Consider the following 12,985-nt stretch of genomic DNA (forward strand, 5'->3'; position numbering starts at 1 on the left):
CTAGTGCTGGAGATATAGATGCATGTCACGTCACCCAGCTTTTATGTGGGTGCTAGGGATATGAACTCAAGTATTCATGCTTTACAACAAGCACTTTCTTCAAAGGGCCATCTTCCTAGCTTGAATTATACAATTTATTTTTTTACATGACTGATTAGCACTCTGTTCTGTGAACCCACAATAAATATCTTGTCTTGGTTGATTTTTTTTTTAAAAAAAGCACAAGTACTTATTGAATGTCACATCTATAAGTTTATTATTAGGTTAAGTGTCTGGAAAGTTTGGAATTGCTGGGGTAAGGGATGTGCACCTTTTTTCCCCCTTAATTCAAAGATGGCTTTATTCTTAGAATAAAATAATTCTTCAAAGAATGTAGAAGAGAACAAGTAAGAAATAAACCCTCAAGGTGACATGAAACTGCATATTTATTTTCAGTGAGGAGTGTATCTTACCTGGTCCATGCCCTGCCTACAACTTTCGTTTCCCAACCTCATACTTCACTATAAGGAAATCAAACCATGCACCTTTGCAAGGCTTTCGTTTCTGTGACACTTGTGAAATCCTGAGCAAGCCTGTCCCAGCTCCCAAGATGTTCTTGTGACTTCCTCCCTGGACACTGAGGCCTTCAGATCATCCGCCTGTGAGCTAAGGAAAGAAGGTCAAAGTCCATCTCTCTCAAGATAAAACCGTATTTCCTCTGGCTCTAGTTCAGCCAAACTACAGGCTGACTCATGAGAAGATTCTGCGTTCTACAGCCCTTCCTTATTGGCTTAAGTTTTTCAGTCCAAAAGTCTTTCCTTGACTGCCTAGGGGTATGAACATATCAACTAGCTAAAGCTTTGGAGGATGTTTAGAAGCCTGAAAGCTAGGAGGTGGATGAGCCATCTAGCCTGTGGGAGTTCAAGTGTGATCCCAGGTAGGAGGTCAGTCTCTACAGAGTCTGGGATAGAGTGTTGCTGGCGTTTGTCCAGGGACACCTGAGACTTATCAAGCCAACGCGGGGGGGGGGGGGGGATACTTGAGGCTTAGGAGGCCAGGAGCCTTGGAAGGTAGGAGTTGTTCACAGAATCTTCTGGGCCTGTTCAGAGTCCCTGGTCAGGGCTCAGGATGTGCCCGCTTCCTGTTTGCCCAGCCCCCAGCAGCTCACACACTAACCGCAGAACCTTCAAATGCTTCCAGCAAGCTAGGGTGGGCGTTGGGCTGCTGAGGCCTGGGAAAGGGGTGGGGGTAAAGTGGAAGGTAAGGTGGCCGACTCGCACTACCCCCCCCCCCAAAACTGACAGGCGGGGCAAGTGTTCTCAGCCCCTCCCCTTCTCTTTTAGATTTGCATAAGACCGGGTCCACAGCCTGTGTTCTAGGCATCCATGGTCTCTCTCCCTGAAGCGTATTTGCCTTCCTCCAGCCTTTCTTTCAGCAGATGACCCTGGCTAGAATCCCAGTGGGTCAAGCAAGCTCCAGGAAGCTAATGGGTCCTAAATACTTGTTTAATAGGCTTCTGCACCATATTTGCGTTTTATAGGTTTCATTCCAAGTACACAGAGAGCTCAGCTAAAGTAGTGACCCGGGGCAGAATGGTTCAATGAACAAGGCTACCTTACACTTGATAATGGGCTGGCAGGCAGGACTCAGGAGCTTGCTGTGGCCACAGCCTCATGCTAGGCTGTCAAGTCCCTTGTACCTGAGCGTTGCCATCCTAGGTGGAGTGGCAGGCTCTCATTTGCCCCACGCTTGTTCTTTGCCAACAACTGCATTAGATACTTCACAAATATTCAATTCCATTACAACACTCCAGAGAAGCAAGAGAGCTAGTTTAGGCTGGGATAAATTATTGCAAAGGTGTGGTCTAGAAGGAAGTATAAATATCAGGGAGAGGAACCTTGTTGGCACAAAGTTGTGTGTGTGTCCATATATCTGTGTGTGGTGTTTAGGATTGTCTTACTCATAGCGAGGTGAGTCTGAACCCTCAGGGGTGGATGTATGTAGCAGTGCTAAAGACACAGACACGGGCCCTTGTAGACTGTATTCACACATAGCAGGAAGGTAACCTTTACAATAACCCTCCAAGCCTCATTTTCCAGGAAGTCAAGGTACAGCGGGGTTAAGTGACTTATGACTGCACAGCTAGTAATCCATGGGAGCTGAGTTCTAAACATGGGGTAAGTCTTGGTCTGGGGCCACACTATTAAGCATTTTGGTTAAGGTGCCTCTAACACAAAGTTTTTAAAGGGGGAGATGAAAAGATTATGGAACATTTTGTCATAGCCTTTTCTCTATGCTGGGATTATGTTGGGTTGGATACAGGACTAGATGCCACAGGACCACCTCGAAGCAGGCCCAGAGAGGCGTGAACAGGATTAAGAAGGCATCTGAAGTCACGTGATTTGCACTTATACCTGCAGTACATGGGGCTATTAACTGGGAATGACGTTTAAGGAGGCCCCCGTCATCATGTCAAGGAGTAAACCAACTTTGCCTAGAGAGTTGTGGGAGAGATCTGAGGCAAGCTGAGTTCCAACATCTGGCATGTAGAGCAACACACACGTGGCTAGGAACGATGAGGAATAGGAAAATGGAGGACTTGGATTCACTTGAAGGAAGAAGTTTTGGATTCTTAGCTGATACTAATTCCGTCTTTGTTAAGTAGTGGTCTTGTCTCTAGAAATATCCAAGGGAGGACTATGTAGTCTCTTGAAATACATGGGGGATTTCCAGGTGAAGCTCACCACCTTAGCAGCCTGCCTTGTATCTCTCTGTCTTAGACAGAGAGAGTGCAGGCAGGGTAACTGCAAGCAAGGGCAGAGGAGCCCAGGAGACAAGGGGTAGGAACCTTTTGCATCTGTGCCTAACATTTAACATGTGCAAGATGCACACAGGGCTTTCAGCTCAGAAACACCGAGGAGCTCCTGCCAGAAAGGCAATCATATCTGGAGTTCTGAACTCATGATAAGGTCTTGGTTCAAAAACAAAAACCACCTGCCAGCAGCTGTGGCAGTTACCCCTCTCCCACACCCCCAATAGGAGGCGGGGCTTTGGTGCTCAGAACAAAACACCTATGACTCATTGCAGGGCCTTACCATGGAGGACGAGGTGTGGCTGGGTTGCTCTTCTGAGGACTCAGTCCCAAGGTTACTAGGACAAAAGTCTATGATCAATGAGCCTCAGAGGACATGGGGACAATTTTCTAGGGCTCTAGGAATGAGGAAGAGAATACTTCCCAGTAAAGGAGGCAGGTTGAACTTAATTCAAACTGTTCTTAAGGGATACAGAATGTGGGGCAAGTGATATCATATGTGGTAAGGCTTCCATGAAGACTAACTGATAACATGGGTTCTAGTGTTTGAGTGAGTGTGTGTGTGTGTGTGTGTGTGAGAGAGAGAGAGAGAGAGAGAGAGACAGAGACAGAGAGACAGAGAGAGAGAGACAGAGACAGAGAGAGACAGAGAGAGACAGAGAAACAAGCAGACAGACAGACAGAGGGACCAGGCTTATTACAGATCACCTACAGGGAGTAATCATGGAGCATACTTGATCCCTGGTAGATGATGACCCTACATCAGTTCCCTCTGGGAGACATTTATTTTTTATAGCTTACCAAAGCCAAGACAAATTTGGTAACAACTATTTTGAAACCCCTGCCTCATCCCCACATCCCGTCAGCACCTCCTACTTTCTTGTACCCCCTCTAAACCTCTGCCCCATGATCCCATGGACTCAAATCTTGTGTGTCTTCATAGCTTGTCAAGTCAAGGTCCCTCTGCCCAGATAAGAACACAGGTAGCTTGGCAAGTAAAAAAGCCCGAAGCTGCTTGGGACCAGCTAGGAGGGAAACCAGTTTTTCAGCTTCAGGGCCTTGCCACAGCCCACTGGGGTTTTCTCAACCATCCATCCTACCCGACCTAAGCTGCTCTCTAAGTTCCTGTTTCATAGAGAAACACAGAAGTTAAGAGATGGGCCAGCCTCAGAGCAAGGGCTGGCTGGGTGGGGGTTTGGGACAGGCCTCCCACTCCCAGCTGTGATGAGCCATGGGGGATGGGGCAGGGATGGACAGGGAGGAAATAGTGCCTACTAAATCTTCGTATTCCTATTTTTCTGAGACCAAGAGCACCCAACTAGTGATTTGAGGAAGTGCCCAGTGAGGTGGGAAACTTCACTGCTGACGTGGGTTAAGTAGTAAAGGGTGGATAGCCCAACCCCTTCTGTGGTCTCAGCTCATGACCAGCTAGAGCCAGTTAACTTGCAAAGACGGAGAGCTGAGTTCGCTATCACTTATAGATGAACTATTTATACGTCCCATGAACATATTTGTGTATCTGCCAATTTTCACATATTTCTTTGACGTCTAAGAATGATTTAAAGCACAAAGAATTTTAATATCAATACTTGAAGGCTGAGGTAGGAGGATTGCCATGAATTCAAGGTCAACCTGGAGAATTATAGGTCATCTGGATGATATAGTAAGATCCCATCTCAACAACAAACAAACAAAAAACTGACTGAGAGCAGAGCTTGGTGGTCCTTTCTTCCAGCACTTGGGAGAGAAGGGCAGGAGGGTACAGAGTCTGAGGCCAGCCTGAGATAGATAGAGAACCTCAGTCTGAAGGATAAATCTCAATAGCTTACCACTTTCATCAGTTACCTGACCTCAAACAGGTCTCCTTGACTTTCAGTTTGTTCACTGGAGGCTATATGGGAAGGACAGAAGAGCACATTCAAAATGGGAGAAGACAAAGGCCCATGTACCCATGCACCCATTCTAGGGCCTGTCTGTCTGTCTGTCTGTCTGTCTGTTTCTCTGTCTCTCTTTCTGTCTGTCCCCCTCCCTCCTTCCCTCCTTCCCTTACTCCTTTGTTCTCCCTCCTTTGCTTTTAGAACAGGGTATAGCTCTCAGCTCCTTCTCCAGCACCACACCTGCCTGCTGTCATGCTCCCTGCCATGACAATAATGGAATAAACCTTTGAAACCATAAGCGAGCCCTCAATTAAATGCTTTAAAAGAAAAACAAAGAAAGAAAACTGGAGAGGAGTCAGCACAGCTGAAGCAGAATGTCTGGGATTGAATCCTGGCTCTGGTCCTGGCTGGCTGTGTGACCTTGGGTGTGTCCTTTTTTTCTGTCTAGTCTTGATGCCCCTATTCAGGACTGGATACGGAACTTGCAGAATGGAAATGTGGGGCTCTTTTTAAAAAAGCATTAAGAATTATGAAAACAAGGCAGAGGAAACAAGCAAAGCCATCTTCCACTACATAGTGACCTCGAGGCCACACTGGATTACAAGAGGCTCTGTCTCAAAAAACAAAAACCTATGAACAGATAAACAAAAACAAAAAAGGAAGGAGGGAAGAAAAGAATTGTAAGACAGGCAGCTGGGAAGAGATCATAAAACCCAGCTTGAGGCCCCTCTGAGCACAAGTCCCTGAAAAAAAAAATGCCCAGGTTACCCACCCACAAAGCTGACCCTTCAACTACTTCAAGCACACTTGTATGGAAAGCCCGGGGGAGGGGGGGCTGCTTGCTGCTAGAGCCCTGCTTTCTTTGACAGGCCCTGCAGCGTTTCTAAGGAAACTCGGGCTCTAGGGAGCATAGTTAGAAAAAAACAAATTAGACGCTAGCCCCAACAGCCTTTTCAGAGTGAGAGGGAGAGGGGGAGGGGAGGGAGAAGGAGAGAGAAAAGGGAGAGGGACTGGGAGAGGGAGAGTAAGAGAGAGGCGGGGAGGGGAGGAGAGAGATGGGGAAAGGGAGAGAGAGAAAGGTAATTTGAGCCCCAAATCAATTGTTTTCCTATCTACTGATGAAGGTAGCCTGTGCAAGGTGAAAAACAGCATTATTATCTTTTGTCTGTGTAGCTTCCTGATTTACAGAATAATGCCACATCCGGGTCTTACAGGCCAGTTCTCTCCAACCTCATCAGGAAGTCTGCATGGGTAGTTTACAGAACTGATAACCAAAGACTAGAGAGGTGACGTGACTTACCCAAGGCCACACAGCTGCTACAGCTGAGGCTAGACACCTTAGTTAGATACCTAACTCCTAGGAACAGGGAAGGACGTTTTCCATATGGCCTGCTGCACAGCAGCAATAAGGTCAGGAGAAATAAGGTAAAGAAGGCCTAGAGCCCAAGAAGCGATCCGTCTTCAGTTCCTAATGAATGATGTCGTAGGTGCTCCTTCAGGTCTTAACTGTATACATACTCAGTGTCTTCCTGACCCTACAGTGAGGCTCTTAAACAGGAACAGTGGGGGTCAGCCCTCCAGGTCTCAAGGTAGAGAGGAGCTGGGCTGGCTGGAGTCCCTTCTACATCTGCTCATCTGAGGCAGGACTTAATCTCAAGGCCTTAGATGGTGACACAGGAGAAGCTCTGGTGGGGTTTCTAGGTTTGGCTTGAATGAGCTGCAGATAGGGCTTGGTTAGTGCTTATAGCTGGGAGAATGTCAGCAGCAAGTGTCAGGATACACAGGACAGGCTTGGGCAGGCCAGCCCTGGGAAGCAGGGCAGTCCAGAATTTGTTTCTCCTCAGCTGTGCGAGCCCAGTGGAGCTTGCTTTCTCATTTGAAAAGTGGCAAGGGTCACACCCCTCGTCTTCTTTTCAGAGAGCAGGTCCTGGAGCCATCTGACTGGTTTGAATTCTGTTTCATTTGGCAACTCGATGTAAAAGCCACCTTGGGCAAGTTGATTGCCCTCCAGCCTCTTTGAAAATGAGAACGATGCCAATGCCTTCTCATGGCTTGGGAGGATAAAATGAGAAAACACACGGAGAGCTTTCTGAGTGGTGGCACAGACGCAGTGGTGGCAATGAGGACGGTTTGACTTTTTAGGAGCAGTAGCGCTTAGAACCCAAGTGACACTTCAAACAGGCCCACCCACGACAGCATTCTCAGTAAGGGCTTTGCAGGCCTTTGGAAGCAGATTTGGGTGGCTTTAGTGTGTGTGTGTCTGGTGTGTGGTGTGTGGTGTGTGGTGTGTGTGTGTGTGTGTGTGTGTGTGGTATGTGGTGTGTGTGTGTGTGTGTGTGGTGTGTGGGTGTGTGTGTGTGTGTGGTGTGTATACCCATGTTGAGGCAGAAGGTCGATACCTGAAATCATCTTTTATAGCTCTTCTGTCTTATTCATCAAGGTAAGGCAGGTAAGGCTTCTCAGTCAAACCAAAAGTTTGCCTGCTTGCACTGGGGATGCCCTGTCTCCACCCTGGGAGACTAGATTCATAAATAGGCCTCCACACCCACCTAGCACTTATATGTGTTTCTGGGGATAGCAGCTCTGGTCCTCACCCTTGTGTAGCCAGTGCTTTAACCACCAAGACATCTCTGGAGCCTCCACACATCATTTTCACATTTGGAAAATTAGGCCTTGTTGACCCAGCACAGGCAAACCCTCAGCCTGTTGACTTTGTCCAACACTGGTACCCCTAGAACCTTGCTTCTCACCTTCAGTGTGCTCCCTTGAGGCAAAAGAGCTGGCTGGTTGCAATCTTTATGGAGCATACTTAACACGTTTCCAAAGCCTCTCTGTCTCCTTCATTATGTTGCAACAACCTTCCTACAGACTCGGGGTAGCTAGCTAGGCATGGAATACATACACACGAGCACAAGCACGCACACACTCTGGCACGCATGCCCATGAGCACATTCTGAAGCCCACGTGTTTCTCAACTGAGATTCTGGGAGCCTCACGTCCCTACCCCCACCTCAGTCTCTTCTCTTCCTCCTCCACCACAAAAGCCACAGGTACCAGCAGCCTCCTCCAATACAGCAACAGCAGACACAATGCAAAACTAGAGACAGGCATCTTTGCAAAGTTGTTTTAGGCATCTTAGCAGGATGTGAGCCCAGGTGGCTAACGGCTAGTCAGGGCTAGACCAGAGAAACCACTGATGATGATTCAGTAAATGAGGTAGGGGGCTGAGATGTAGAGTAAGAGCCTTGGCACAGAGTTGATGGGCAAAGGAACTAGAATGCCAGCCCATCTGCCCCCACCATCTCCCAATCCCATCTCCATCTCCTAACCAAGTGTCTCCTCAGGCAGGCGCACCTTCTGTCTGAAAGTCACTCGTCCCATCTATAAAATGGGGAAATCAGAGTCTGCCCACACAAGGTTAAGAGGGTTTTAACGGTATGAGAGGCTTTAATAGCATTGTCATGCTGGCTCCTCCTTAGGAGATTAAAATGCTCCAAGTGCCAGGGGAGTCTGGGATAGCCCAGAGCACCTTGCCATTCCCTCTATGTCACAGTATAAGTCTTGTGTCTTAACTCTCTATGTGGTCACGGTTAAGGGGCACATTGGTAGGTTAGAAGTTGTGGGTTCACAGATGGGGAGAGGACTGGTACACATTATCGACTAACGTGTTCAGTTCCAGGCCACAGGTGACTTCAACTTATCTGTTCTCCCCAATACTACAGTGGTAGTTTGAGACCAGAATGCCCAGTCACCTCCTTCTCCAAATACAGCAGACAGGCTTGTAGGTAACAGTGGCCAGAGGCAGTTTTAAAAAGTCTGGAGTCAGTGTGGGTGGCAACAGCCCTGGCCTTCTCCAGCAGGTGGAGATAGGATGGAGCCCTCTAGGTACTACCCTTTATGTTGGAAGAGTGTGACTCACTGTAGCAGGTTATATGGCTCTGCTATTCCTGGGCTCAGGGGTGGGAGTCCATGATGAGGTATGCACAACTGAAAGAAGGTAGAATATGCTGTTTGGGATCTGGCTCTGGAGGAAGCTAAGGACAATGACTTCAAGGTGGTGATCCATCAAGGGCCCTTGGGACATGTATGGCACAGGGAGAGGACAGTTGAGCAGAAGCAAATGAATCCCCAAACCCAAGTGAATAGTTAACAGGAGAATCGGGGGCCTCTAGTTACTCCAGCTGATCGGGGGCCTCTAGTTACTCCTGCTGAGGATGGCAAGGACAGAGGCTACCCACAGAGAGGTCAAGGAGGTAATATGAGGGGCCCTGGCTGACAGGGGCTCCGTGTGCCGCTCCATCCATGCAAACTCCTCCAGCAGCTGGCGACGCTGCAGTTCTGGGCCTACAGTCTCACGGATAGTCTGGTAGTAGCGGTTTAGGTACTGGAGCTGCAAAAGGAAGAGGGTTTGATCAAAACTGCCAAAAGATGAGGTCTTGGTACCATATAGTCCCCAGGATTCTAGCTTCACTGTGGACTAGTGACCACGCCACTTTCACCTCTGCTACCTTCTGGGGCTTGCCAGAGCCCCTGATCCTTGGTGGTTGCTTAATACAGTAATGTTCATGGAGAAGAGGTTGCTGTCTGGCATAGAAATAAAAAGGAAACAGAGTAGTCATCTCCATTTTAAAACAGCGAAGACTGGGTCCCAGAATGGGGAAGGAACTGCATCTTCTTATGCCTTTCGGTAACAGAGCTCAGAAGCCCAGTCTCAGATTCCCTAGGGTTTTACTGAGTTGGGGCTTGCTGGTCTGACTAGAAAGTCCTAGAAGCTTTGGGATCTCTGACAAGCTGGGAGGATATGCTCCCAAGGGGTACAGTGCCACAGTGTGGATCTTCCTGGTGAAGGGCTGAAGTCCTTAGAACAGGGGGAAGAGAGGCACGAAAAGCCTTGGGTGGTTGGAAGTTAGCTCTTCATAGGCTAAGGAGTAAGCAGTACTAAGGACACTTACCTGCTCCGGAGACAGCAGGCTGACATCGATGAGGTTTCGGTCATAGGGCACAAAGGACACCAATTCAAAAGTCAGGTAGGTCCCTGGGTACTGAAATTCCATAGGGAAGGTAAGAAAGCAAGAAAAGTGAGGGAGGTTGAGAGACTGGCTGGAAGGAGTCAGGAGCACAGGGAAGTGAACCTTGCCAGCTCTGGATACTGCAGCTAGACTTGAGCTTTCCAGAGCTTGGTGGGGTCCCCTAGTCCACAGTGAAGCTAGACTTGAGCTTTTCTTGGTCAGTTCTCTTGTCTACTGCCCAGCATCCTACGTCCTGATTCCTTCCTGCTTCCTGAAAGAGTAGACTCATGTTTGATTCTCAAGTGTGGGCATCAACAGTGTGTAGGGAGCACATTAAATATTTGGGTTGCAGGGAGTACTTCCAAGACCCACTGGAGGTAGAGTGTCCAGAGCAGGACCTTAGGACCTATGTTTAAATAATCTAGAAATGCTATTTAATTTCATCTATCTGTCTATCTATCTATCTATCTATCTATCTATCTATCTATCTATCTATCTTTTATCTATAGATAAGGTCTCCGTTGCCTAGGCTGCCTTCAAATTCACTGTGTATCAGAGCATGACCTTAAACATTTGATCTTCTGCCTCTTACTCTTGAGGATGACAGAAATGTGCCACCAGGTCCAGTTTATTTGGTACTGAGGATCAAACCTAGGCTATCCCAGTGCCCTCAGGTGCCAGAAGAGGCTGTCAGATCCCCAGGAACTCGAGTTCCAGATGGTTATAAGCTTTCATATGGACTCCGGGAACTGATGCTGGGCACTCTACAGTAACAGCAAATGCTCTGAACTGCTAAGCCATCTCCCCAGCTCCAGGATCATTTTTAAAAGGGCTGTGTAAGAGGCTAAAGTATGGGGATGTACCCTGATTTACTTAACCACCCATGGGTCGGAGGGGCTATTTGCATTTTGTAACTATTACTATCAGTGCTACAAGTTGTTGACTATGTAAACATCTTGAACTTCTGGGACTATATCTGGATCTTACAGATCTGGTGGAGGGAAAGCTGAGACAAAAGGCATAGAAACTTTAATGCATATTTTGATAGATATTGTTAAACAAAGTTTGCCCCAGTGTATAATTCTCTCAACAGTGAATGGGGGTGCTCACTATACCACATACTCACTAGCACAGGGTATTATCAAACTCTCTAAATTTTACTAATCTGGTAACTGTATATACATATATACATACATATACATATATACATGTTTTTAAAAGTCATACAAAGTGGATCCTACCATATACACACTTCTCTGTACCTTCCTCTCCTACTGTTACTTAGTACTAAACTCAGGGGGAGATATGCTAGTCTATTCATGGTTGATTTGTACATGTTTAAGAATGCCATTGAGCATCTTTTCACACGTGTTTAATTATTGTTCATTTTATTGAACTGCCTCTTCATGCCCTTTGCTCATTTCTCCAAGTTTTGATCTTATAGGAGTTCACAGTAAAGTTATGAATACTCATCCTGCCGGGCAGTGGTGGTGCATGCCTTTAATCCCAGCACTTGGGAGGCAGAGGCAGGCAGATTTCTGAGTTCGAGGCCAGCCTGGTCTACAGAGTGAGTTCCAGGAGAGCCAGGGCTATACAGAAAAACCCTGTCTCAAAAAACAAAAAACAAACAAACAAAAAAAGAATATGCATCCTTTCTTTGTTGCACTTAACTTGAAACAACCTTTTGTTTCGTTGTTGTTTTGTTTTTAAAGATTTGTTTTTTTTTATTTATATGAGTACACTGTAGCTGTCTTCAGACACACCAGAAGAGGGCATCAGATTCCATTACAGATGGTTGTGAGTCATCATGTGGTTGCTGGGGACTGAACTCAGGACCTCTGGAAGAGCAGTCCTCCCAACCGCTGAGCCATCTCCAGCCCTTGAAACATCTTTTGATTTTGGCTACTATATAATTTTCATATAGACATTTTCTATTAAATTTAGCTTTGAACCCTTTTCCTCATGGCTTCTGGGTCTTTTCTTGAAAGGTCCTTTTCCACTTGGGATTATAAATGCATCTAGGTTTTCTTGTAGGCATTAGTGGTTCTGTTGTTCACCATGAAACTTCAGTTCATCTGTCAGCAGGAGGATGGAGCCAAGAGCGGGTCAGAGGTATGTGGATATGATCAAGGTACAATGGTACCCCCCGATTTCATGCAATGACTATGTGGTAACAAACCCTCTTTGGTCCCTCTGGGATTTTCTTTGCTGTAACAATGATGCTATTTTGTTTACTCCCCACAATGATTAATCGTTCATTCCCTTGGCTATTTGTGGAGTGATTTCTCTCTTCTCTCCTGTGGTGAGACACCAGCAAACTCTCCATGTTTATGTGAATTAGAGGTTTATTTCTGGACTGGCTGTTCTGTTTCATTATTCCCGCTGTCTGTTTCCTCTCCAGTGCCACCTTGGTTTTGTCTGGATAGTTTATGCTAGGCTTGGATAGGTCTAGTTTTCTCTATTGCTCTCCAAGCTTTCAATGTTTTTTTTCCCCTAGCTGCTTTGCATGTTTATTTTCACAAATAAACTTTACTATCATTGGTGAAGTCACAAAACTATCCACTTAACATTGAAATTGAGGTTGTCTTGAATTTATAGATCAATTTACGGAGACTGGCATTTTCATAATATCAAGGCTTCCTCCCAGAGAGCACCATTTACTTAAATCTTTTTTATGTCCCTTAGCCGAGTTTCTCTGTGTAAGTCTTTTAAAGTTTATATCCAGGTATTTCATCTGGTTGGTTGCTATAATATCAAATCTTTATTTCTAACAAGCTCCCCTGGGGATTATTATGTGCACTGAATATGAGTGATTTAGGGCAGGGATGCTGATTCTCTTGGTCTGGAGTGGGGCCTGGTACTGATATTTTAAAACAAAACAAAACCCCCCAGCTCCCCAGATGATCCCAGTGTGCAGCTTGAGAAACAGATTTCCTGAGAACCCAAGTAAGACTTCAGATAAGTTCATATATGTACATCGAATGCCCCTCTCTTTTGGCCTTCCCCACTCCCATTCATCCCAAAGGCAGAACATGCTGTCCACATGTATCTAGCCCATGGCACATTACCTTGGTCTTTGCTTCTACCACAAGGGCGACATCTTCAATACGGATTCCAAACTCCCCATCCTGGTAGTATCCAGGTTCTGAGAGATATATAGAGAGACGCTAGTGATTAAGGCATGGGAAAGAGAGACCCATGCCCAGGTTGCGTACACCTATCCACAAGTAACTGCAGGGCCTGGCAGCCCAGCTGCCTGTGGCTTTGGCTATGTCAGCCCCACCACTTCTTAGATTCCCGACCTCAAA

At 46.6% G+C, this 12,985-nt stretch overlaps 1 protein-coding gene across 1 annotated transcript in view; it reads right to left on the reverse strand.

Moving 5' to 3' along the window:
* Window positions 1–8,086: 8,086 nt before the first annotated feature.
* Window positions 8,087–12,985, reverse strand: part of Xpnpep2 (X-prolyl aminopeptidase 2) — a 29,159-nt gene continuing 24,260 nt past the window's right edge. The window contains exons 20-22 of the mRNA XM_028767003.1: window positions 12,746–12,822; window positions 9,621–9,710; window positions 8,087–9,058 (exon numbers count right to left, since the gene is read on the reverse strand). Coding sequence (XP_028622836.1) covers window positions 8,864–9,058; window positions 9,621–9,710; window positions 12,746–12,822 — 362 coding nt within the window. The 3' untranslated portion in view covers window positions 8,087–8,863. The remainder of the gene's footprint in view (window positions 9,059–9,620; window positions 9,711–12,745; window positions 12,823–12,985) is intronic.

This window comes from Grammomys surdaster, unplaced genomic scaffold (genome assembly GCF_004785775.1).
Source record: "Grammomys surdaster isolate TR1022 unplaced genomic scaffold, NIH_TR_1.0 60, whole genome shotgun sequence".
Taxonomy (NCBI): Eukaryota; Metazoa; Chordata; class Mammalia; order Rodentia; family Muridae; genus Grammomys; species Grammomys surdaster.